A 26750-nucleotide genomic window follows, 5' to 3' on the forward strand; every position below is an offset into this window, starting at 1 on the left:
TTCAGGCTTGGCCTCAGGACAGAGTTCCAGTATTCTTTTCTGTGGGTCAGCTGTACAGTATGTGCTCAGTCGCCATCATGGGTGTCCATTGAATAGGAATCTAAGGGTCAGTCTATGACATGCTGAAGAGACTGTATTCCTCTGCATGTCTGAGAACAATGAGGAGCCCTGCAAGAATTGCTTGAATTCCTAGTTCATTATTTATAATTATTTATTTGACATTTGTTGACTGGGAAAGTCCAACTGGGTCACAAACCCATTTTCAGTAGAGGCCCAGGGAGAAAAGCTCCACAAAGTAACAAAATTCAACAAGATTCACAAGTTAAAAATAAATCATAAAGATATAAAATGCAGTGAAAATTACAGAGAAACTTCTGCAGAGTACAAAATTTGACAATATATAGGTACAGTGAGCATTTCATTTATGTGTTAGTGTACAGCTTACAGTAAGAAAAGTAGCACTGTTGACATTAGGCAGTTACTGTTGATTCCTAGTAGAGATTGTTATCCAGGAATGCACTAGTTTAATACAGTTTGTCTATAATTACAGTTCCTATGGTAAGCGGATAGTACGGATTACGAGTTTGAGTATTTAGAAAGGATGTTTACAATGATCTTCTAGGTAGACTTGCTGGAGGGCTTTTGAGAAGGGGAAAACACATAGTGTAGAAGTTATCTGAAGCTCATAAGTTAGACTAGAAGGAAGGAAGAAAAAGTAGAGAACTAAAGGAGTGGAAGACAGGGTGGAGTAGTTTGGTAAAGTAGGTTTGCTAAGCTTTTTTGGAACAGGGACAGGTGCTATTATTTTGGTATTTTAGTGTGAGTTTAAAATTCTTATGGTTTGTTATTGATCTGATGTTTGCTGGAATGGCATTCCAAAGTGTAGCTACAGTGTAGGAGAATAGACACTGTCTTGTCCTTTTATTTGGCCTGTGTAGGGTTATTAGTTGTTTGTCTTCTGATCGGAGGGGCCCAGTGGGTGTGTAGGTTTGGAGGAGTGAGTTAAGGGCTGGGCAATTATCGGGCTGATATATGACTTTGTGTGCCATGTTGAGTTGTTGGTGATCTAGGAAGTGTGGAAGTTTGAGCCAATTGAGGAAACTGAGAACTGTGCACTGGTGTGTGATATGGGGTGCATTAATAGCGAATCTAGCAATTTTACTATAGCAGGATTCTAGCTTGTTTTTGAGGGTTGTCAGAATGTTTGTCAGAATGGGTGCAGAGTAGAGGAGAGAGGGGAGTAGGTAAGTAGTAGCCAGAGTGATCTTTGTAGTTGTGTTCATAAAGCTTTTGTGGCGGTAAAGCATTCCAAGTTTACAGTGAGTTTTCTTTATTGTGTTTTCAATATGTATGTCAAAAGATGGTTTATTATCAATGGTTACGACTAGTAGTTTGGCTTGGGAAATGACTTTGTGCCGAGTATTGTTTAGTGAAAAGCTCTTAAAATCAGTTGTGACATTTTTGGGTGTGAAAAGGAGAAGTTTAGTTTTACTTGGGTTCAGCTAGGTCTCAATGGACGTGATGGCAATGCTGGAGGTGTTTTATGTTGTTGGAGGAGGTGATGATAGTAGAATCGTCAGCATATTGTATAAGGAAGCTTTGGTGGGAGGCAGAGTGAAAGCTGTTAACAAAGATGTTAAATAGTAGAGATTTGAGCATGGATCCCTGAGGAACTCCAGCACTATTTGATAGGTAATTTGAGAGGGTTCCATGCCATTTTATGCATTGTTGCCTGCCTGTCAAGTAGCTATTGAACCACTGTTGAGTAGTGGAGGAAGGACCACGGGTAGAGAGTTGTTGAAGTAGCTTGGGGTGGAAAAACCATGTTGAAGGCTTTGGACAGATCAAGAAATATTACAGATGTTAGTATCCTGTGTCCCTGGCTTTGACTGCATCAGTGAAAGACAGTAGACAAGTAGTTGTACTATGTGATGTTCTGAAGCCATGTTGTGTAGATGTGAGTAGCTTATTTTGTACTGTATGATAAAGTAGTTCTTTGTGGATACATTTTTCTAACAGTTTAGACAAGGGTGATAGTATAGTGATATGATGATAGTTAGAAATGTCATTGTATGTACCACCTTTATATAAAGGGATGATTATGGATTTTTTCCTGAGTAGGGATGTTAACATTCCAAGATGGATCAGTTGATGAGTATACTGACAGACTAAGCTATGGCATCAGCGGCTAGTTTTAAATACTCCGGTGGGAGGCTGTTTGCGGATGGTGAGCAAGGTTTTGGTTTGTGTAGTAACCTGCTTATTAGTTGGGTGGGTACAGGTTGAAGAGTAAGGAGTGGAAGATGTTGGGGAGATGTGGAAAATCCTGTGGGTAGTGGGAAGATGAGTATGAGAAGTGAGTATTTGTTTCAGAGCGGTTAAAGTTGTGTCTAGGGTGAGAGTCTATGGGCTTCTTGGAGGGTTTTATTAAACTGAGTATGCTATCTATAAAATGTGTGTTGAAAGCTTCTGCTATTTGTGATTTTCTTTTTGTAGCAGAAGATGGATTTTCTTTAATCCCTGGGGTAAGGAGCTGAAAATTTTTGGGGGTTATTTTTTGGGATGCTAGTTGGTGGGAGAAATAGTGTTCCTTGTCATTGTTTACCATTTTTTTTTGCCTGGTTCCGTAGTTGTTTATACTTTTGGTAATCTAGGTCATGTTTGTTTTTTTGCCATTGTAGCCATGTTTTTGTCTCTTGTGCCTAACAGGTTTTGGTGGTCTTTATTAGCCATGGAGCATGATTAGTTTTTACTCTTTTGGTGTGGAGTGGGGCTAAGTTGTTTAGGGTACCTAGGAATATTTTGTTAAGTGGCTGACTGCATCTTTTAATGGTAGAAATTTTAGTATGGACCAGTTAATAACTTTTAGTATTGAGGTAAACTGGTATTGATCGAAGTTTGACAAGTTACGGGTGGTTTTATAAATGTGTTTTTTTGGTGGCATGAGCTGTGCTTCTGTTCGTAAAATCAGGTAGGTGGTCACTTACGTTACGTGGGAGGGTTCCAAAATTGGTCTATTTGTGGGATTTGAAAGTAGAATCCAGTCAAGTGTAGTGCCATGGTCTTTACTTTTGGGAGTTGAGATGGAGCAGTAATAAGATGCGTAAAATTATATAACTGAATGCTAGTGTAAGAGTGGTTGGATTTTAGATCTAGCCAAGTTATGTTGGTATCACGCAAAATATCGGTTTCATTAGATATATTTTGGGAGATCCTGGATGGGATATCTTCTAATATGGGGATGTTATTCCCTGGTGGAATATATGGGACTGCAATGCACTGTTGTTTGGTATTGTTAATTTTTAAGGAGGCTAAGAGAATTTCCGCATTGGTGAAGGAGGGGGTGGACTTGGGATAGGGGAGTAGGGTGAAAGTGTTTGGATAGATTAATGCTACACCTCCTCCTTTTTTGAGTTTGTTCTATTCCAATTATGTGGTAGCGTGGGGGAGCAGTTCAGGATCTTTAATATGTGGCTTGAGCCATGTTTCAGTGAGTGCAAGTATATCCGGTGAATGGTGGGTAAGCCATGCATGGAGTTCAGTGGTTTTATTGCAGAGTAAAGGACAGCTGGTCTTCATTCATGACTACACTGTTCAGCTACCCTTATCAGGGCAAACTGCATAAAATGGGGTGATGGGAATATATTTAGTTGATAACAATAACAGTGGAAAATGGTGGTGGAATGAAAAAGTACAGGAGAGTATACAGAGGAAGAGGTTGGCGAAGAAGAAGTGGGATTGTCAAAGAGATGAAGAAAGTAGACAAGAGTATAAGGAGATGAGGTGCATGGCAAAGAGAGAGGTGGTGAAGGCTAAGGATAAGGTGTATGAAGAGTTGTATAAAAGGTTGGACACTAAGGAGGGAGAAAAGGACCTGTACTGACTGGCTAGACAGAGGGACCGAGCTAGGATAATGAGGGAAATGTACTCACAAGCAAGGAGAGTGTGTTGAGCAGATGGAAAGAGTACTTTGAGGGGTTGATGAATGAAGAGAATGACAGGGAGAGAAGGTTGGATGATGTGCGGATAGTGACTCATGAAGTGCAATCGATTAGCATTGAGGAAGTAAGGATAGCTATGAAGAGGATAAAGAACGGAAAGGCTGTTGGTTCAGATGACATTCCTGTGGAAGCATGGAGGTGTTTAGGTGAAATGGCAGTGGAGTTTTTAACTAGATTGTTTAATGAAATCTTGGAAAGTGAGAGGTTGCCTGAGGAATGGAGAAAAAGTGTTTTGGTACCGATTTTTAAGAATAAGGGTGATGTGCAGAGCTGTAGTAATTACAGAGGGATTAAACTGATCAGTCACAGCATGAAATTATGGGAAAGAGTAGTCGAAGCTAGGTTAAGAAGGGAGGTGATGATTAGTGATCAGCAGTATGGTTTCATGCCAGGAAAGAGCACTGCAGATTGCGATGTTTGCTCTGAGAGTGTTGATGGAGAAGTACAGAGATGGTCAGAAGGAGTTGCATTGTGTCTTTGTGAATTTAGAGAAAGCATATGACAGGGTGCCTAGAGAGGAGTTGTGATATTGTATGAGGAAGTCGGGAGTATCAGAGATGTATGCAAGAATGGTACAGGATATGTACGAGGGTAGTGTGACAGCGGTGAGGTCTGCAGTGGGAGTGACGGATGCATTTAAGATGGAGGTGGGATTACATCAAGGATCAGCTCTGAGCCCTTTCTTATTTGCAATGGTGATGGACAGGTTGACAGACGAGATCAGACAGGAGTCCCTGTGGACTATGATATGTGCAGATGACACTGTGATCTGTAGTGAGAGTAGGGAACAGGTGGAGGAGACCCTGGAGAGGTGGAGATATGCACTAGAGAGAAGAGGAATGAAGGTCAGCAGGATTAAGACAGAATATATGTGTGTGAATGAGAGGGAGAATAGAGTAATGGTGAGGATGCAGGGAGTAGAGGAAGGTGGATGAGCTTAAGAACTTGGGATCAACAGTTCATGGTGAGTGTGGAAGAGAGGTGAAGAAGAGAATACAGGCAGGATGGAGTGGGTGGAGAAGAGTGTCAGGATTGATTTGTGACAGACGAGTACCAGTAAGAGTGAAAGGGAAGGTCTACAAGAGGGTAGTGAGACCAGCTATGTTATATGGATTGGAGACAGTGGCATTGGCAAAAAGGCAGGAGTCAGAGCTTGACGTGGCAGAGTTAAAGATGTTAAGATTTGCACTGGGTGGGATGAGGATGGACAGGATTAGGAATAAGTATATTAGAGGGTCAGCCTAGGTTGGAAGGTTTGGAGACAAAGCCAGAGAGGCAAGATTACATTGGTTTGGACATGGGCTGAGGAGGGATGCAGAGTATATTGGGAAAAATATGCTAAGGATGAAGCTGCCAGGTAACAGGAAAAGAGGGAGGCCTAAGATAAGGTTTATGGATGTGGTGAGAGAGGACATGCAGGTGGCTGGTGTGACAGAGCAAGATGTAGAGGACAGGAAGAAATGGAAACAGTTGATCTGCTGTGGCAACCCCTAATGGGAGCAGCCGAAAGAAGAAGAAGAAGAATAACAGTGGAGAATGTCAGTAAAAATAATTTTAGGATCTTAAAAGAAAAAGAGAAACACTGAAATAAGTGGAAATAGAAAATCGTGATGGAGTTACCAAATTCTACAGCCTCAAAATGTAAAATAGACTAATTAACTGATTACACTCAATATTAACTGCACAATGGGCATTAAACAGACATGAAGAAAGAAGAAAAACTTGAATGGGTACAGAAGGGCCATCACATTTATAACTGCCTACAAATCTGCAATGATAGCTATTGCCGGGGCGGCCTTCCTATGACACAATAATGGAAAAAAGCTGCTGCAAGTCCAGTGAAAGGAGAGATGAAATTGATTATAGTGGTATTTGCAGAAAAAAAAACTTTGAAGAAATAAGACTGTTTACAGGGCTTCCTTGCAAAAGCCAAATGATCACAAACAGAGTGCAATACAATCTCTGGTCTCTGCAGCAAATTCATAGAAGGTGTAGAGATATCACTGCACTAAAAAGCAGTCACTAACTGGATTATCAAATACTGCAGGATGCACACAACTGCTCTAAAGAAAGAGGAAAGCTCCTCCCTCTTAACAGTACAGAATAACAAATCATGTTGCATATCCCATATCCACACTTATCAACAGATCAATCCAAGAAAACAGTCTCTGAAATCTGGAAGAAATCCTATGTTATTCCTGTGCATAAAGGAGGTAACTCTCTGACCCCTCTAATTTCAGACCTATTGCTATTCTGTCTTCCCTTTTAAAGATAAATAAAAGAAGCTTGAAAAATGTATTCATAAACAGCTCCTTGCTCATCTACTTCACGAAAATCTCCTCACCCCTACCCAACAAGGTTTTCGCTCCAACCACAGTAGAGCCACAGCATTAACATATTTTATACATAATATCTCTACATCTCATGACCACAATAAACTAGCCTCATGTCTTTTCCTTAACCTCTCTAAAGCCTTTGACATGTTTCCCACAACCTACTTCGGTCCAACCTATCTAACCTTAATCTCTCCAACTCTACTCTCTGCTGGTTCTCTAGCTACCTCTTTAACAAATCTCAGGCTGTGAAATGGATGTCCACATCCTCCCCTTTCCCTCCAGTCTCTACCTGGGTTCCCCAAGTCTCTGTCCTTGGTCCCCTTCTAGGCAACCTCTTCAGTAATAACCTCCATCAAGCCTGTCCTCACATATCTCTAATACAATATGCCGACGATGCCACAATAATCCACCTCCGACAATCTACCCCATCTTCTCACCATTATGCAAGAATCTCTCCACTTAGTTGGAAAATGGTTAAATTCCAACCAACTCCTTCTTAACCAAACAAAACTAAATTCTTCCTCCCCAAATCCTTCCAACACCTCAAATCCACCTTCACTGTCACCTTGCTAAACATAACTATCAAGGTCGAACCCCACATGAAGCTCTCAGGGGTTATAATCAATGATCAACTTCAATTCCATCTACATATTCAAATCTGCATAAAAAAGACCCTCCAAAAACTTGGCCTACTTTATAGAAATAAAAAGTTCCTGACAAATGAAACCAAAATCTCGCTGGCACAAGATTACCTTCTACCCACCCTACTTTATGCGGCACCTATCCTCACTAACCTACAAACAAATCTTCTGACTAAGCTTGAACTGGCATATAATAAAATTGCTAGACTTGTTGCCAATGAACCATATTGCTCACACCACTGCCTTTCTCTAAAAACCCTTCACTGTTTTGAATTTCACTACCAACTCCTTTTGTCTCAACGTCACCTCACCCACTCCATATTAAACCAACCCCACTCCTGTCCTGCTCACTCTCTCTAATCACATTACACCCTATATTCCTAACTATACACTCTGGAGTTCTGACCAACATTTCCTTCAGATCTACAAACCAAACAAAACCATTGGCAAACTACTCTATAACCACTCTGCCGTAAATGCCTGGAATAAACTCCCCCAACACATAAGATTAATTACTAACACAAACTGTTTCAAAAAACATTGAAAGATTATCTATCCAAATCTTGGACTTGCTCTTATGCTGATCCTGCTTAGCCATCCTCTCTTCATCTAACATAACACACCAATTCTCTTCTCTCTCTCTCCCCACTAATCTCTACCTACTCCCTTTCTCTCCTCCCTTTCTGTTTCCCTAAGATCAGTCTATACAATAATCTTTTTCAGCCTTGAATTTACTACAGATTTTTCCAAAACCTTCTTTACAATGTATAACGAGCATACCTTACATCTGTAGAATGACACCTGTTATCAGTAAGAATATATATTTTAACCAATATGCAACTACAATGCCCTTCCTGTAATACAGTATCTTCTATTCTTTTAATGTAAATATTGCATGTGTTATTTTTCTGTATATGATTACTGTTTTACTGTAACAAGACTATTTTTATAAGTAACTCGCTCATGTACCTCTTTGGAGCTTTTCTCTTCGGGTCTCTGCTGAAAATGGGCTTTCTGCCCAGCCAGGCTAACCCAGTAAACAAATGTCAAATAAATAAATAAAAATATAAATAAATAAATGTGTTAAAAAATCATAGCCTTAACAGTTGTTAAAAACTGATTTCTCTACAGCTTTTGGCTCTCTGCAGTAGTAGTTTTCTGGTGTGTGCTCTCCTTGTGAGGTCCGCATACTGTCCTTTTGGGCATGTGGGTCTTCACAAAGGCCTCCAGTTTTGTCACACATTTACAAAGGACTGTCAACGGGTGAAATGGTGATCTTTGGATAGGTGTACATGAGCCAATGCATGTGTGTTCCTGTATTTGAGCTTTCAAATGTTTGCGCGTGTGTGTGTGTGTGTGTGTGTGTGTGTGTGTGTGTGTGTGTGTGTGTGTGTGTGTGTGTGTGTGTGTATGTGTATTTGATGTCATGGACTATCATCCCATTCAGAATTAATTCTCTGCCTTTTACATGCTGCTTGTGAGGATAGGCTCTGGCTTCCCCGCAACAAACACTATGATAAACAACATATCAAAAATTGTATGAATGAATGAAGCCTTAATCTTTTTTAATTTACAGTTTCTGGGGAAAAACAGAGATTGAGAAAACACTGGAGTATGTATTATATTGTGGTTTGTTAATTTAGCATTTGTAAATATACTGCATCTCTGAATGTCCATGTATGGAAATAGTGGTAGCAAGATGAGTAGGGTACAGCAAATTTTACCATCATCAGCAATATCACCAAGCTCATCTTGCATGATCTCCAGGCATGCCCAGACAAGACAGGTTAGACAGAATATTTCTAGCATGCCTTGGGTCTGCCTTGTGGCCTCCTCCTAGTACACCATGTCTGGTACACCTCCAGAGAAAGGCATCCTCAATAGGTACCCCAACCACCTCTGCTGGTCCTCTCAACTCAAAGGAACAAGACTTTACTCTCTGCCTTTTGGCTAAATCAAGTGTAGTATAGTTTTGTGTAGCATGGTGTAGATCATTCCATGTTGCACAGCTCCTCCGTTTATCACAAAAACTGACCATAATAACTCTAAGAAGAAACCTCCTTCTTGGCATGTGCATCTAAGGACCTCAGCCTTTCATTCACTACCCAATACTCATGATGGAGCCTGGATGTAATTGTAATTGCCATTCTTGTGAATGCTGACTACTAATGAAAGTAAGCCTTTGCTCAGTTCTGTCTTTGTCCCTTTCTGTGAGGTGAAACAACTCCAAATTTATATACATAGGTTAAGGTATTTACCTTACAGACAAAAGGTACAGGGTTTGATTCTCACATGGGGTAATTGGCTACGCTTATAATGGTCCACATGGACAGTTCGCCTAGTACTAATCTATGAACCTATATATATATATATATATATATATATATAGAGAGAGAGAGAGAGAGAGAGAGAACAGAGAGAAATAAAGAGAAGGAGGGAAGAGGAATTATAGGGATAAAAACTTTCACAAAGAGAAGTTCAAAGCAGCAGTACATTTGCAGCTATTAGCAGTAACAAAAAATGCTATTATAATATGGAACCATTAACAGGCAAGTACAAGGTAATTAGTCTGCAGACCTTTAAAAATCTAGCCAAAATCCCTATTCAGAAGCTCCATCCAGCCTCAATGAGTGCATGAAAAGACACATCAGGAGAGAATTTAAGGCTGCCCATCTAATTATCTAGCTTTACCTTGAAGGTGGCAAGGTTGATTAACATGTAGTGTAAGATTGTTCCAGAGATGAGGTATATGCTGTGATAATAAATATATCATGCAAATGTGTCTTATTTATCTGATAAGATGCAGTTCCTTTAGCTGAGTACTTGAGGTACCATTTGTTCTGTGAAGAAAGAGGACAAAGAAGATACCCACAGAGGCGTCTATAAGAGACTGAAAACAGAGGCAGAGCTGCTAATCTGTCGCGATAACTAAGATTAGTCTTTCTAGATGAGTGATGTGTTTAGATAAATATACACCAAAAGGTGCATTATATTTGACAATGCACACATGAAAATAAGGATTAATGTGGACTAGTAAAATGAGACCTCTGTCCTCTGATTCAGCCCTTAATTCACCATCAATCACAAATAATGCAGGAATTACTGCCATTGCTGCACAAATCTGCTGCTCAATTTGAAGTAACCATCCACTTAAAAATATGATTATAAATCATTACTTTAAAAGCAAAACAGGCACATAAAGAGGTTATGTCTTACCATAATGTTCCATCTATATTGTTGATCCTCGTTCAGTCATTACGCATGGGTATCGGTTCTGAGCTTGGAACCGAGCCGGCCATTTTCCAACTCACGTCAACTTCAAACTCTCAAGCTAAACTCTTACCCACAATCCCCCTCTCCCTGTTACCTCAGATTGAGTTTGCAAGTTAAAGAAGGTAGAGGCTACCTCTAGTCAAATAACCTAAGAGAACTGGATGGTGAGATCCACTAGAAACCACAGGAGGGGGAAGGAGTGAGGGTCGTAATGACTGAACGAGGATCAACAATACAGATGGAACATTATGGTAAGACATAACTTCTTTGTCTGATATTGTTAATCCTTGTTCATTCCTTACGCATGGGACAGAGTCCCCAGCTACCTCTATTCCTGGGAGGCTCTCATGAAAGGACATTCCTGAGCACCATAGAACCGAAAGATGCTCTTCCCCTGGAGGCCAAATCCAATTTGTAATGATTGATGAAGGTATGAGGCGTAGCCCAAGTTGCAGCTGCACAGATGTCATGTAAAGAAGCTCTGGCATGGAGGGCAGCATAAGTTGCCGCCGACCTTGTTGAATGAGCTTTCATGGTAGTAGGCAATGAGATATTATGTTGTGTGTAAAAATAAAGGACACACAGTCCTTCAACCATCTAGCTAATGTGACCTTAGCAACAGCAGATCCTAATCTAGATCCAGAAAAGGCCAAAAATAACTGGTCAGATGTACGAAAGGGTTTAGTCCTGTTTAAGTAAAAATGGATTTGCCTGTGTATATCTAGGGTATATAGGCAATACTCTCCTCTGTTTGAATGATTGGGAAAGAATGGCTTGATTAATGGACATTTCAGAGATCACTTTAGGCAGAATTGATGGATTAGTTCTCAGAGACATTCTATCTCTATGAAAAATCAAATATGGACTCTTGATACATAAAGCTTGAAGTTCAGAAATACATCTGGCAGAAGTAATAGTGATCAAAACAAGGTTTTCCATGACAAATACTTGAGGTCGCAAGAAGAGGCTGGTTTGAAAGGTGCCATTGTCAGAGCTTGTAGAACTAATGATAAATCCCATGATTAAATAGGTTCTCTAAAAGGCGGCTTCAGATGATTCACACCTTTTATGAAGGTCTTGCACAATTTATAGGACATAAGAGAGGAATCTTGGACACCCTCATGAAAATTACAAATTGCAGCCAAATGAACTCTAATGGTAGAGGCCGATAGACCCGATTGAAACAGGTCAGCCAGATAGTCTAGTATTATTGGCACTGATGCTAAAAAGGGGTCTACTTGTTTATCTTTCAGCCAACAGGTAAATCATTTTCACTTGCTCAGATAAGTAATTCTGGTGGAAGACTTATGAGAAGCAATGAGAATATCACATACTGGTAAAGAAAGATCATTCTGCCTGGCAATCAAGGGAATTGGAGTAGCCAAGCCATTAGCTTCAGGCTGTTCAGGTTGGGATGAATCAGGTTCTGTGGATGTGAGATTAACTCCGGAGGAGGATGGAGAATCCATGGTCAGTCTAGCAGGTGAGGCCAAAGGAATGGGAACCAAATCTGCCGGGGCCAATATGGTGCTATGAGGATCACCTTGCTCTTCAACCGCTGGGCTTTCTTCAGAAACTGGGGAATGAGAGGAAAGGGTGGAAATACATTGAGAAGACCCGAGGGCCAATCGTGGACTAGAGTGTGCCTGGGTGACTGTCCCGGAGGGGGAATCAGGGCGAAGTAGTTGCTGCATTTGTAGTTGGTCGGGGATGCAAAGAAGTCACAGCAAGGATGGCCCCAGTGGTGGAAGATCTCTGCCACTATCAAGGGATTCAGGGACCACTCGTGAGGTTGAAGAATGCACCTGCTGAGTCTGTCTGCTATCACGTTGGAACTCCCGGGAATGTGCATTGCTAGAAGAAAACGGTTGGTAGCCATCGCCCATTGCTATATCCTCATGGCCTCTCGATAAAGGGGGTAAGATTTGGTTCCACCTTGCTTGTTGATGTACCAGACCACCGCCATGTTGTCTGACTGAATCGCAAGTGTCCCAGACGGCAGCAGGGGATGGAATGCTTGCAACGCCAGAAGCACCGCCCTCAGCTCTAGAACATTTATATGCAGATGGGCCTCCAGTTGGGACCAAGTGCCTTGGACTGCCTATCCTTGAAATAGCCCCCCCACCCCATCAGGGAGGCGTCCGTGGTCACTGTGGCCTTGGGTTGCTGGGAGAAAAGGAGCGAGACCATTGTGCGAGATTGTGTGTGTCATCCACCAATTTAAATCCTCTTTGCACCTGTGGGTTACTCGAATCATGGCCGAAAGAGGATGCTGAAAAGGATACCATTGGGTGAGCAGTAGCCATTGTAGAAGCCTTATGTGAAACCTGGCCAGGGGAACAATGCTGATGCAGGCTGCCATGGAACCCAACAGCTGTAAAACCGAGTGAGCCGTGGATTTTTCCTTTGAAAAGATTGGAATTAGTTGTTGCTTTATCCTTAAACTTCTGTGCTACGGAATAGCAGCTCTGCAGTTTTTTTGTGTCCAAGATAACCCCTATGAATTCTGTTGACTGAGATGGGGTAAGATTGGATTTCTGCCAGTTTATGGTTATGCCTAGCCTTTGAGCAGTGAGGAGAGAGTATGCCAGGGCTTCTTCCAGTAGATGTCTGGTGGGGGCGGAAATGAGCCAGTCGTCTAGGTATGGAAACACCTGGAATCTTCGAAGTCGCAAGTGAGCTGTGACAACTGCCATGCACTTTGTGAACACTCTGGGGGCTGTAGAGAGACCGAAGGGCAGTACTCTGAAGTGGTGGTAGTGACTGGCTCCTGCACAGAAGTGCATAAATCTTCTTGATGGCATGTCCACCTTTATGTGGTAGTATGCATCTTGAAGATCTACAGAGCACATCCAATCGTCTTTTTCCAAAAGCGGGAGGATAGACTGTATTGTGACCATCCGGAATTTTTGTACTCTCACAAACTTGTTCAATACACTGAGATCCAAAATTGGTCTCCAGTCCCCGGTTTTCTTTGGCACCAAAAATAGTCTTGAGCAGAATCCGAATCCTATCTGGTCTGGAGGGACTATTTGGATGACTCTTTTTTTTAGCAGCTTTTCTATCTCTAGTGCTGCTTCTTCTTTTTGACTGGGTGGAACGTCAGGAAGATTTTTTGAAGGGACGGGACAAAGATCGAAGGGGATATGATAACCTCTGGCTATGATCCTTTGTACCTAAGAATCAATGGTGATGGTTAACCAGGCAGAAGGGTACAAGGAGAAACGTCCCCCAACCACCTCCAGAGGAAAGGAGTTGGGCCACTCTTCAGGAGAGCTGGTAGGATTGACCAGGGAAAGAATCCCTGGAACCCTGGTTACGCGGTCCCCTCTGCCCTGAAAGGAGCGTCTTCCCTGTGAGTTTCCCCCTCTGGGGGAGAACTCGGCCTGTGTGTCACGGAAAGGACCCTGAGATTTCTTGAACCATATCTTCCCACTCTTTTGGTTTTGGGAAAAAGCACGTTGAGGGGAAGAATAACGGACACCTATGGCAGAAAGGGTCTTACCATCCTGTTCAAATCTGGCCAGTGTGCTTTTAACTTTGGGCCCAAACAACGAGGAGGGCTCAATGGGGGCATTACAAAAAGAAGACTTAAAAGGTTCTGTGAATTTGCACAAGCACATCCAGGCATGTCATCTCAAACCGCAGCTGAACCCACTGCTCTAGCTGCTCCTTCTGATGCATGAAATATCAGTCGCATAGAGGAGCTAGATACAGGCTCAATGGTGGCCAGCTGAGAGGCCACTTTGTCACGGACCTCATCAGACACTGCACCAGCCAAGGTTTCAGAGAGCTCAAAAACCAGATCCCTTTGAAGCCTGGTAAAATGTACCATATAATTCAGGGACCTGATAGCAAAGGTCGCTGAAGCAAAGGTGTGCTTCCCTATCCTGTCCAGGGCCCGGGACTCTCTGTTAGATGGATGGACAGTCTGGCTTTCCTCTTCTGCCAGATCCTTTTTTGTTGCGGCCGCCACCACCAAAGCATCTACAGGAAGACCTTTGGACCAATGGGGATCTGAAGCAGGAGGGGACAAGATCTTATCTGGCCTCCGGGGAATAGCTTTGACTGTATCAGGGGCCTTCCAAGCATGCTGCACGATGAACCTGACAAGTTCATTGGCAGGTGGAGTAACCCAGGAGGTAGGGGGCTGGGTGCAAAAGGCCTGCAGGAACACAGATTCCTCAGGGGTCGGATTACAGGACTGCCAGTCACCTCTCTGTTTCAGAATTTTGAGGATATCGCCAAAGGATACCTCAGAGGGTGACCGAGGGGATCCTTCCCCCTCATCTAAATCTGTGTCTTCGGTGAGGAACTCCTCTGTGGAGTCCATGTGCTTCCTCTTACATGAACTTTTCCAGTGGACATCCTCAGCGGGAGATGCTGGGGAAGACAACGGAAAGGGAGATTCTTGAGGGAATATGTCCTGTGGCCCTTGAACCCGGTGTCCGCTAGATGCGACTTCTGAAACCAGTGTACCAGAGGAGGGCGGAGGTATAGACAGTCCGGTATTGCCAGCAGTAGCGGAAGCCTTCTCCAGTTGGAAGGCTGGTCCACCCGGAGAGGAGTGTATGTCTAGAACAGGGGGCACTCCTCCCCTAAGTGGCTCAGCCTGCCGACCCGGAGTCCCTGGATGGTTGTGGAGCAGCAAGCTATGCGTGTCACAGCTGACATCCTGGGTCGTGAGAAAACTATCCTGCCACAAAGGCAACTGCGGTTCCTTAGTGATATCCATAAAAGGAACTGCAGAAGAGGAAGACTGTGCTATATCCATGGACTTCAAAGGCAATGAAGAAGGAGAATAAGAAGGTGTCTTTGGAGATGGGTGATCACCTCCCAAGGAAGGATAGTTCCTGAGGGGTGGAATACCTCTGGCCAAGAATGCCTGGTCCACAAGACGCAACACATCATGTTCGGAAAGGCTTCTAGTGGTCCTCACAGAGAATGAGGGAGAAATAGGCCTGTCCACAAAAGAGGCAGACTCGGTGCCCATCTCATCTGACCACACCGAGGACAACGGTGCCGAGAAAGACTGGACTACTGTAGTCTGCACCGAAGAAGTCATTGGTGCCGAGGTGATTGTCTGCACTGACACAGGGATCAGTGCCGAAGTGGTTGTCGGTGCCGAAGCTGGAACCGACAAAATTGGAATCAACAATAAAGGCCTCGGAGCCGACGTGGTCAAGGTCTGCGCCGACTGAACAGTCGGTGCCGATACAGTGGTAATGGTCTGAACCGAGGAGCCCCTCGGTGCTGATATGTAGAAGGCTGCAGGAGAGGACGGAGCCGAAATCACTAATGGAGCCGAAGGCCTCGGTGCCAAAGGTCTAGGCACCAAAAGCACTGGAGCTGACTGAGAGATTTCCGGAGCCGAAATTTTAGCCTTTTTAGGTTTTGGTTGGTGAGAGTCCCCAGGCGGGGACATAGGCAAGGATTTAGCCTTAGTAGAAACATCCATTTTCTTATGGGCTTTAGGAGAGGTTGAGACCTCTGACCCAGAAATAGCCTCTGAAAAGGGAGATTTTTGAAGTCCCTTCAGTATCAGCTTATTTTTCCTTTCTAACAAAGTTCTATTAGAAAAGTTCTCACAAATAGTACAGGGTGGTTCAACAGATAAATGGGAAGCTCCCAAACAATAAACACACAAAGAGTGTGCATCAGAAGTAGGCAGTTTGTGTCCACAATCAGAACATCGCTTAAACCCTGGACTACCTTTTTTATCTGCCATATTTATTAATAGAAAAGTACCAACAATGATACAAGAGAGTACCCGAAGGTATGAGAGAGAAAGGGAAAAAGATTACCAACGATGGTAAAGAGAAAATACCTCGCAGTAAAAGTAGTAAGTAAAAGACAGAAAAACCTGAGGAATTTATGAATGCTAGATGTGATAGGGTAAGAGACAATAAAATATCAACTTTTCTGACAGAAAAGTAATTTGTAAAGCAATTAAACAACAATTGACTGTACTTAGCTCAAGAGAAGTAGCTTGACACGACCGAATGGCAATGCGGCAAACGAAATCTGGGGTAACAGGGAGAGGGTGATTGTGGGTAAGAGTTTAGCTCGAGAGTTTGAAGCTGACGCGAGCTTGGAAAATGACCAGCTCGGAACCGATACCCATGCGTAAGGAATGAACGAGGATTAACTATATTAGATCAATAGTTACAGGACTAATGCATTTATTGGAGATATTTCAACTTCCAAAGTGAACTTTTAACAGAAATCTGTCATCTTCATGGCACAAGTATAAAGCCTACTGTCCCAGAAGACCCAGGACTAACTAGTGACCTGGACACTAGGTAAGCCAATGAGGAAGAGTGGAAGTGAGTGGCCAATGTCACATCTCCCATTCCATGGGGAGGAAGGCAGTCTGACTAATAAAGACTTCATAAAATAAGAAAGACTTGAAGACTTGGAGCGTGGGGGGGGGGGTCTGAGTGCTAAAAATAGTAAGGAATATAACTATCTAGAAATACTGGAACAAAACAGGGTCATGCATCTGAAGGTACACTGACAGCTGCATCCGGCTAACAAAGGAGAAATTAATAGCGTAAAATTAACTGCAGTAGCTGATTATCTTTTAGAAACAATACGATTGGGGATTGCACACAAAGACGTTACTTCCATCTGAAAAAAATAATTAGTAGAACCTACATTATAATGCAACAAGTTAAAGAAATACCTGGCTGCCATAAATTTAATGTAGTACGCATGACTGTAGTACCATTAATTGCTATCACTGGTTTGTTTTTCTGGTAACCTGAAAAACAAAAGAATTTACAACATTTGAAACTCTTCTTCATCAGGAGGACAGCACTATCTAGTCAAAACAGTATTACAAAGGCCATTAAAATTGAAGTACAGTTATATAAGTAAACTTACCATAACAGCAGATGTTGCAGTAAACATAGTTATAAAGGTTACATCTATAACAGCTGGCCAGCTTCCAAAGCTTGAGGGCACCATCCATGCACCCATACCATTGACGTCTCAAGCTAGGCTAGAGAAAATCACAGTCAGGCCAACTGAAAGAGGGAGGCTAGAGCCTCAAAAAACATTAATGCTAAATAAATAAAGTTCAATGTCCTCACCCTGGCAACAAAAATCATACAAAAATAATGGGGATATATTGGGTAGAAGCCACTACTGCAGCACTAAGTTTACTTAAACAACTGCACTCTGTTCATCATTAGATCACTGTTGCAGTAGCCTTAGCTATAAGGGTAGAAAATGAGGGTTCAGGAGCCCCTGGAGAATGGTATTGTAAAGCCTACTCTAGATCTGGATAACGAGTCTCGTATGTTGTGCTTTGTAAAACTATGCACAGAGGACCAAGCTGCTTACTCCAGAATATTTCTAGACTCCAGCCCTTTCCAAAAAGCCACTAAAGAAGCTAAGGCCCTAGCAGAATGTGTCTTGACCCTGTTTGGAATTTACTTTTTATAGTGGGAGTAACAAAAGAAAATATCATGGAACAACCATGCGGAAATTGTCTGCTTTGATACTGGTTCTTCTTTTTTCTTGCCTTTGCAAGAAATAAATGACTGGTTAGAATTTCTAAAGATTTTAGTTCTGTCAAGGTAGTACACAAGTTGGATGCAGACATCCAGAGTATGAAGAATTCTCTCGTCCTCATTTTTAGGATCTGGAAAGAAGACAATCAGATGGATAGTCTGGCTCAAAGTAAACTTGGATACCACTTTACATACATACAAATATTTCAGGCATGGGCAACAATGCCCTTCTGTCCTGCCAATATACAAAACAGTTATTCCCATAATGTGTCCAGGTTGTTCTTAAACATATCTAAACTAGTGCTTGCTTTAATGTAATTTAGCAGTCTATTCCGTGTATCAGCTACTCTCTCACAGAACTAATTAGTACAGCTTTCATTTCTATATAATATTCTATACAGGTTGTCTGATGATTCTCTACAACTTTTTAATACCACCAAACATTTCCAGAGGTAGTTGTCCCTAAATGCCCCTATGTACCCGAATAAAGTCTCCTCTTAAATGGCTATATGAGACACTGTACAAGTTCAGGTATTTTAGTCTTTCATAACTTAAATTTTCATATCCACGAATGCCCTTGGTATGTTTCCATTTTACTCTTTCCAGTTCACTCATGCTTGTTTCCTTATAGGGTTTCCATATTGTTATTCCATACTCAAGTATGTGTCTAATGTAACTAACACTGACTTCATCATTTCTGATTTCCTAGATTTTATAAATCTGAGGTCCTTAAATGAATCTACAGATGTCCTTCTATATCACTGTTGCCATATTCCACATAGAAGATATCTCCTTGTCCATGGCAGCCCAATGTTCGGCCAGTATGCAAAAGCCTAAAGATCTTGATCTATGCTCCTTGCACAGAACGAAGAGCATAAAAAAAGACACGTGGACACAACTACCCAGAACTCCTTTGCTGCCAGTTCAAATGACATTTTTTGTAAATTGGTCCAAATGCCTTGTTGCTGTACTGAATATTTAGCAACACCAGATAATGCCCCATTGGGGTTGTGTTTTTTTTTTTTTTGTACTTTTCTTGGTCTTGTATTTTATTTTGCTACCTAAAGTTCATGTCATCCAAGAAGGAAAATTTCAGTGTGGGAGGCAGATTCCCCATAAGGATTACCACAAACAGTGTATTTTTTGTGTGGGTGCTTCCTATGACCATACCTAATGTAGTATCTTTAAGGCATTTGTGCCTACAACACCTAGAAGCCATTTGTCTTCCCTGGTCATTTATCTTAAAAAGCAACAGCTGAAACAGTTAGCCCAGGGTAAGATGGTAGAATCCTTTAACACCCAGATAGTCCCGCTAGGTAAGAAGAAGGCCAAGAAGTTTCAGCCAGATTCTTTAGCTGTCCAGCCTCCACCAGACTTACCTCTAAAAGCAGGACAAAGCTCTGTAAATCGTTCAGCTTTTACATCAGATTCCTCTACCATGACCCTGTCAGGGCCGGCATAGTTCTGTCATTTTGTATGTCCTCTGAGGCTTTGTCTTTGTAGGCATCTGCTCGGGATGCTGAGGGGGAACCGTGGTTGATTATCTTGAATGGTCCTTGAGGAATTCCATAGATATTGGTCAGGGATCAAGTTCTGGGTTCTCTTATCAAATCTTACCAAGGGTCGGAATTTCTGGTATTTGTTAAGGCTGCTGTCCCTTCTAAGAAAAAACAAACACTGAAGAATGTTTTGGTCTGGGCTAAGTAACTTCAAAAGGAATAGCAACAGTTTACTCAGGGCTTGTTTTCTACCTAAGGCCCTAAAGACTCCTCAAGGGGTTTCTGTGCCTGCTCCTCCTTGGACGTCTACCCCTTCTAAACGGCTTAGGGAACCAGATTTCTTTGATGAGGATTCAGTGTCTGATGAGGGGTCTCCTTTGGCTTATGGTTCTGATTAAGAGAAGTCTGTTCGCCCCAAGTGTCCTTTCAAGGAATTCTCCTTTAAGGATACAGTTGCTAGGATGATGGAATTCTTTAAGTAGGATTCTTCTCAAGTGTCTGATATTCAGAGAAGATATTATGATTTGCTTCAGGTGGATACTCCTAAACTATCAACAGTTCCTCCTGTGTTGGCTGTCTTGTTAGATACTTTCACTGCTGCTTCCAAGTCTCCTGATTCTTAGCCTCCTGCTCCTAAGAAACCTGATAGGTTCTATAAGGTTTCTGAAGATTGTCGATTTTTATTTAAATGTATCTTTGCTGATCACACTGTGCTATCAAGTCTTTTCTGATAAACCTTCTAAACTTTTGCCTTCTGATAAAGACAATAGACTATAGAGAAGATTGGTAGGAAAGTTTACACTGCTCCTGCTTTGGCCTTTAGGACTATTAATTACCAGACTAACATCACCAGGTATGCTCTGGCCTTGCTTGCTCAAGCTTGTCAGGTTACCTCTGACCTCCCTGATTCTGAAGGCAAATCCACTGCCTTATCTTTCTTAGGTTCTGCTTCTCAAGTGGCTTACCACATTATTGAGTGTAGCTATGACGCTGCTGACTCCTCTTCTAGGGCTGTGGCTTTTGTGTCTGTCATGAGGCATTTTTCTTTGCTTCATCTCCAGTCTCTGCCTGAGGACATTAATGCCAAGTTGTTGGATGCTCCTTTGGATAACAAACATCTTTTTGGGACTGCTGCTGCTGACATGTTTAAGTCTCTTCAAGAGAAAGGCAAAGCATATTTTTCTCTCTCCTATCCCTAAGTTCCAGAGTAATTATCCTTCTAGGTCTGCTTTTTTCACAGGCAACTCTGTCAGGCCTCCAAGGGTAGGAAGGGTGGGAGGCGGGCTCCTTCTGCTAAGGTTACTCAGATTTCTGTGGCCCAGAAGACTGCTTGTCTTTGAAACTCCCCCCCCCCCCCAGACCAGATTCCTTTGTCCCTTCGGCTCTCCCTTTGTCTTCCAAATTGTCTCTTTGGATTCTTGGGTTCTTTCTATCATCCATCACGGTTACTTCATCGTATGGAAAACTCTCCCTCCTTTTTCAGGGATTCCTCAACCTCCTCTAGAGCAACTTCCTCATTTCCTGGAGGTTCTAGGGCACCTTTTGAACCAAACAATTCAAACTGTCCCCCCTTCCCAAGTGGGAATGGGTTTCTATTCCAGTATGTACCTGGTTCCTCGAAAGAATGGCACTTGTATGCCTATTTTGGATCTCTCCTGGCTCAACATCTTTCTCAAGGTCCCTTTTTTGTGATACTTACTCTTCAGACTGTTTCCTCTTTTATTATTCCAGGTTTTTCTGGTGGCCTCAGATCTGAAAGATGCTTACCTTCATATCCCCTACTCATCCTCTCTTCACAAAGACATTACATTTCTTTGTGTATTCCTCTCATTTTCAGTTCTCTGCTTTGCCCTTTAGCCTCTCTACTGCACCAAGGGTATTTGCAAAATGTCTAGCTGCTGTGACTGCCTGCTTCAGGCTTCAAGGCATTCAGATTTTTTTCTTATCTAGACAACCTGTTGCCTCAGGCGTCTTTTCCCAGTCATTTGTTACAGGATCTGCAGCTCACTAAAAAGTCTGGGGTTTACTATCGAATTCCAAAAGTCTGTTCTGACTCTCTCAGGATCATGTGCATCTGGGGTGCAGGATTCAGACAGTGTGAATGTTGGCCTCTCTTCCACTACCAAAGGTATTGCCACTGACAACCTTTCAGTCTCTTCTTCCTCCGATTGCCATGCCAGCCAGAGACATTCTTCAGGCCCTGGGATTCATAACCTCTTCCATTCAAATGCTTCCTCTTGCTAGACTGCATATGCAGAAGCTTCAAGGGTACCTCAAGTCAGTTTGGCTGCAGCATTGTCACCCTTTGGACTTCAGTGTACCTCTCCTTCCATGTCTCAAGAAGGAATTAAACTGGTGGATTCAACAGTTCACTCTCAACCCAGGCCATCCCTTTCAGCCTCCAGTCCCTTATCAAGATCCATTCACCAATGTTTCTGACATGGAGTGGGGTGCTTCTGTTGATCACCTGAAAGTTCAGGGTCTCTGGCCTCATCAGAAGTCAGACCATATCATCAAAGAGAGGCTTTTTATCCTATGTTCTCTCCAGGCCCCTTGAAGGTGTACACAGATAACACTACAGTGATGTGGTATGTTAACAAGCGGGGGGGGGGGGGGCACAAAATCTTACCTCCTCTGCAGGATGACTCTTCAGGCTTGGGAAATGGCTCTCAGTTATCAATTAACTCTTCAGACAGTATGCATTCCTTCAGAACACAATCTAGTAGCAAAATCTCTGAGTAAACCCAAAATGCAGGCTTACGAATGGATGCGTCACAGAGACATGTTTCTGGACATTGTCCATTGGTGGGGTATTCCTCACATAGATCTTTTTGTCTCCCCTTGGAACATACAAGCTTCCTATCTTCTGTTCAGAGTGCCATGCCATTTGGCATGGAAGATGGACACCCTTTCTCTTCCATGGAAGGGGACGTTTCTTTATGCTTTCCTTCCTCTTCCTCTACTTCCAAGAGTCCTACAGAAGATTCAGCTGGATGATCCAACAATCTTGCTAATGACTCCCCTTTGTCTAAGAAAGCACTAGTTCCCCTCTTAATGCATCTGGCCACGGGCAATCATCATGAGTTACCTCACCGGTTGGATCTTCTTACACAGGACAAGGGGTCTCTCATCCATCCTCACTTGTCTATTTTGCAACTGACCTTTTGGGCACCTCTTTTCTGAGGATGTGCTCAGGGTTTTACAGGAGGCAAGGAAACCCTCAACCAGAAAATCTTGTATGTCCAAATGGAAAACATTCTCAGTATGGTGCCATACTCATAACCAGGACCCTTTTTCAGTGGGGGTCCCTCTGGTCCTCTCTTATTTCTGTGAGTTGTTCCAGTCTGGCTTGACTTATTCTTCTGTGAAGGCCCACTTGTCAGCCATTTCTGCTAGACTGCCCTTGAATCCTCTTTTGACTTCTCATTTTGAGGACAAACAATTTCTTAAATATGTCCTCCATATTAAGCCTCTAAGAAAACCTATTCTTCTTCCTTGGGACCTTAATTTTATTTTGGAAAAATTGACTCAGGCTCCATTTCAGCCTGCAGATTCTGCTTCTTTGCAACATTGTACCTGGAAGACTGTTTTATTGCTGACTCTTACTTCTGCTCAGCGGGTTTCTGAGCTCCAGGCTGTTATAGCCATTCCTCCTTTTTTGTTTTTTCACAGGAAAAGGGTGCCCCTTCATACTAATCCTTCTTTTATGCCCAATGCAGTAAATAAGTTGTCCTCAAATCAGTCAGTAGAAATATCTTCTTTTTTCCCTTCTCCTCCGTTTGCTAGTGAGAGGGTCCTGCATACCTTGGATTTGCACAGACAGTTCAGGTACTATTTAAAAAAAATAGGACTATTTGCAAGTCTCATCAGCTTTTTCTTTCTTTTCAACCCTGGTCATTGTGTTTGGCTGTTTCTAAACAAACTATCTCCTCCTGGATATCTAAGGCCATTTCCTTTTTTTTTTTCATGGCAAATCTCTGTCTACTTTTGTCAGAGCTCATTCCACTAGGGCTGCTGCCTCTTTTGGTGCCTTTTTCAAGGGGCTGGACACCAATTCCATCTTTGAAGCCACTACTTGGTCTTCTGTCCATGCCTTTACTAACCATTTTAAGTTGGATATGGTTTCTAGGACCAAAGCAGGTTTTCTGAAACCATTTTATGTGGGTTTGTTGAGGGCTTTTCTCAGCCTTCCACCTCCTATTCTGTTTCTTGAGCTTTTTTACACTCCCTTTTATGCAGAATGCTGCAACAGTGATATAGAAGAACATACTGAATTTGTGTAGAATCTTACCATAACAGTAGATGTCCTTCTCTTAATTGTTGCAGTATTCACTCCCTCCCTCCAACCCCCTCTTATTTTTTCTGCATTTTTCCTTCTGGATGTGTATGGACTCCTTTGTCCTATGAAGATTGTTCTTTTCTGTGGCAATTCTGTTCTGGGTAGTTGCATCCATACGTTCTTGTGCAGGGAGCATAGATGTGATGTGCGGTGCATACAAGATCTTTAGGCTTTTGTATACTGGCTGAGCATCAGGCTGCCCTGAGTAGGAGATCCCTTCTGTGTGGAATATTGCAACAGGGAAGAGAAGGACATCTATTGTTATGGTAAGATTTTACACAACTGTACTTTTCAATCACTGTGTGCTGTACTCTAAATATTCACCTTTCAATCTAGGTCTCCCAGACCTTACATGGTTAGTTTTTGATGCATTAATCAGAATCATTGAAGGATTAGTTCTCAAAGAAATGCCATTTTTGTGGAAAATGTGATAAAACTGGCCCACCATGAGAGACTGCAATCCAGACACTCTTTTTGTAGAAGTCAGAACACTCAGCAACACTACTATCCATATTAAGAACCTCAAATCTGCCTCATGAGCTGGTTCAAATGTGGGAAGAATTCATTTTTTTTTCTAAACCAAAATTAAGATTCCAAGGAGGAAACATCTGTTTTCTAGGTGGGTGGGTATATAAAATCTCTTTCAAAAACATCTTGGCACAGGAATGCATTGAAGCAAGAGGATCCATGGGCAGATATACTGAAATTGGCAACAAATGAGTATTGATAGAGAAGTAAGAAAGGCCAGGTGATAATTCATACAAATATTGCAGAACCAGAGAAATACTAACCTTAAAAGGGTCTTGCTTCCTAATGTAGCACCAAGTGCAAAGCCTTTTCCATTTGCCAATATATGATTTCCTAAGTAGGGTTGTTTGTCTCCTTCAATACCTGCTGCATGTCTTCATAATATAGGAGCCTAAAAAGTATTAAAACTCGGTTATCCAGGCAGTTAGTTAAAGTTGTTTCAAGTTGGGGTGCATCAAACAACCCCTTCCTGTGTGAGTATGTTCAACCTATGAGGAAGCTTTCGTAATTATCTTTTGCCATTTCCAAAAGAAGGGGTGACCACTGTTGTCTGGGCCAGAAGTAAGTCACCACAATGATCTCTGGAAAAGCTTTCTGAATCTTCAGAATGACCCTGGATATCACTGGAATAGGTAGAAAGGCATACAGGAACATTCTTGTCCAAGGAAATGAGAATCCATCTATTTTCCAGACCTGTTTGCAAGGAGTCCTGAAGCAGAATTTTACCAGTTGTTTGCTGTGGATGGAGGAACTAGAACAATCTGAGGAGTTCCCCACAGCAAGATTAAATCCTAGAAAACTGCCTTCTGATTCAAGTTCCATTTGTGAGAGTCTCTGCTGGTCCTGTTCTGCTTGTCTGCCACAATATTTTGCTGTAATGGAATGTAAGATGCCTGTAGAGTAGAACTATCCCAAAATATTGCACTCCAGGCTACCATGCCAAATCTGTCAAGTATGACCTCGAACCCCTGTTTCTTTATGTACCACATCACTATAGTGCTGTCTGTAATCTCTTGAGGAGTTCCTTGGGACAACAGATGGTTGAGAGAGTTTAAAAACCTCAGCTTTGGCCGGCTAAGAACTTGCTGTATTCAACTGGACGTATAAGAGAATTTAAGTACCTTTATCTGCACTTTTTTTTCCAAAAAAATACAGTATTTAAATTGATTTTAACTGTGTGTTGCAGGAATATTAACTGAACTGGAAGTTAGTCAGTGTATTCTGAATTCTGTTATTTGCTAGTAATTACAGGTGTGGGGGTAGCCACATACTTTGATTTCCTGTCCTTGCCTATTTAAGTGTTACAGTGTGAAATATTTTCTGCTTAAAAACCTCAGCTTTGGCCGGCTAAGAACTTGCTGTATTCAACTGGACGTATAAGAGAATTTAAGTACCTTTAGCTGCACTTTTTTTTCCAAAAAAATACAGTATTTAAATTGATTTTAACTGTGTGTTGCAGGAATATTAACTGAACTGGAAGTTAGTCAGTGTTTTCTGAATGTTTTTATTTGATAGTAATTACAGGTGTGGGGGTAGCCACATTCTTTGATTTCCTGTCCTTGCCTATTTAAGTGGTACAGTGTGAAATATGTTCTGCTTAACAACCTCAGCTTTGGCTGACTAAGAACTTGCTGTATTCAACTGGACATATAAGAGAATTTAAGTACCTTTATCTGCACTTTTTTTTTCAAAAAAATACAGTATTTAAATTGATTTTAACTGTGTGTTGCAGGAATATTAACTGAACTGGAAGTTTTGACTCTGCTCTTCAGAAGTTAGACAGTGTTTTCTGAATTTTGTTATTTGCTAGTAATTACAGGTGTGGGGGTAGCCACATTCTTTGATTTCCTGTCCTTGCCTATTTAAGTGGTACAGTGTGAAATATTTTCTGCTTAAAAACCTCAGCTTTGGCCGGCTAAGAACTTGCTGTATTCAACTGAAATTATAAGAGAATTTAAGTACCTTTATCTGCACTTAAAAAATACAGTATTTAAATTGATTTTAACTGTGTGTTGCAGGAATATTAACTGAACTGGAAGTTAGTCAGTGTTTTCTGAATTTTGTTATTTGCTAGTAATTACAGGTGTGGGGGTAGCCACATTCTTTGATTTCCTCTTCTTGCCTATTTAAGTGGTACAGTGTGAAATATTTTCTACTTAAAAACCTCAGCTTTGGCCGGCAACTTGCTGTATTCAACTGGACGTATAAGAGAATTTAAGTACCTTTATCTGCACTTTTTTTTTCCAAAAAATACAGTATTTAAATTGATTTTAACTGTGTGTTGCAGGAATATTAACTGAACTGGAAGTTTTGACTCTGCTCTTCAGAAGTTAGTCAGTGTTTGCTGAATTTTGTTATTTGCTAGTAATTACAGGTGTGGGGGTAGCCACATTCTTTGATTTCCTGTCCTTGCCTATTTAAGTGGTACAGTGTGAAATATTTTCTGCTTAAAAACCTCAGCTTTGGCCGGCTAAGAACTTGCTGTATTCAACTGGATGTATAAGAGAATTTAAGTACCTTTAGCTGCACTTTTTTTTTCAAAAAAATACAGTATTTAAACTGATTTTAACTGTGTGTTGCAGGAATATTAACTGAACTGGAAGTTTTGACTCTGCT

General features: G+C 41.8%; 1 protein-coding gene across 2 annotated transcripts in view; it reads right to left on the reverse strand.

Moving 5' to 3' along the window:
• Positions 1-26750, reverse strand: part of TCTN2 (tectonic family member 2) — a 1339098-nt gene that overhangs the window by 511191 nt on the left and 801157 nt on the right. For both annotated transcript variants that reach the window (XM_044068545.1, XM_044068546.1), the window contains one exon: positions 16937-17014. In XM_044068545.1, coding sequence (XP_043924480.1) covers positions 16937-17014 — 78 coding nt within the window. The remainder of the gene's footprint in view (positions 1-16936; positions 17015-26750) is intronic.

The sequence above is a fragment of the Protopterus annectens genome, chromosome 4.part0 (genome assembly GCF_019279795.1).
Source record: "Protopterus annectens isolate FY-2018-M chromosome 4.part0, PAN1.0, whole genome shotgun sequence".
NCBI classification, from domain to species: Eukaryota; Metazoa; Chordata; order Ceratodontiformes; family Protopteridae; genus Protopterus; species Protopterus annectens.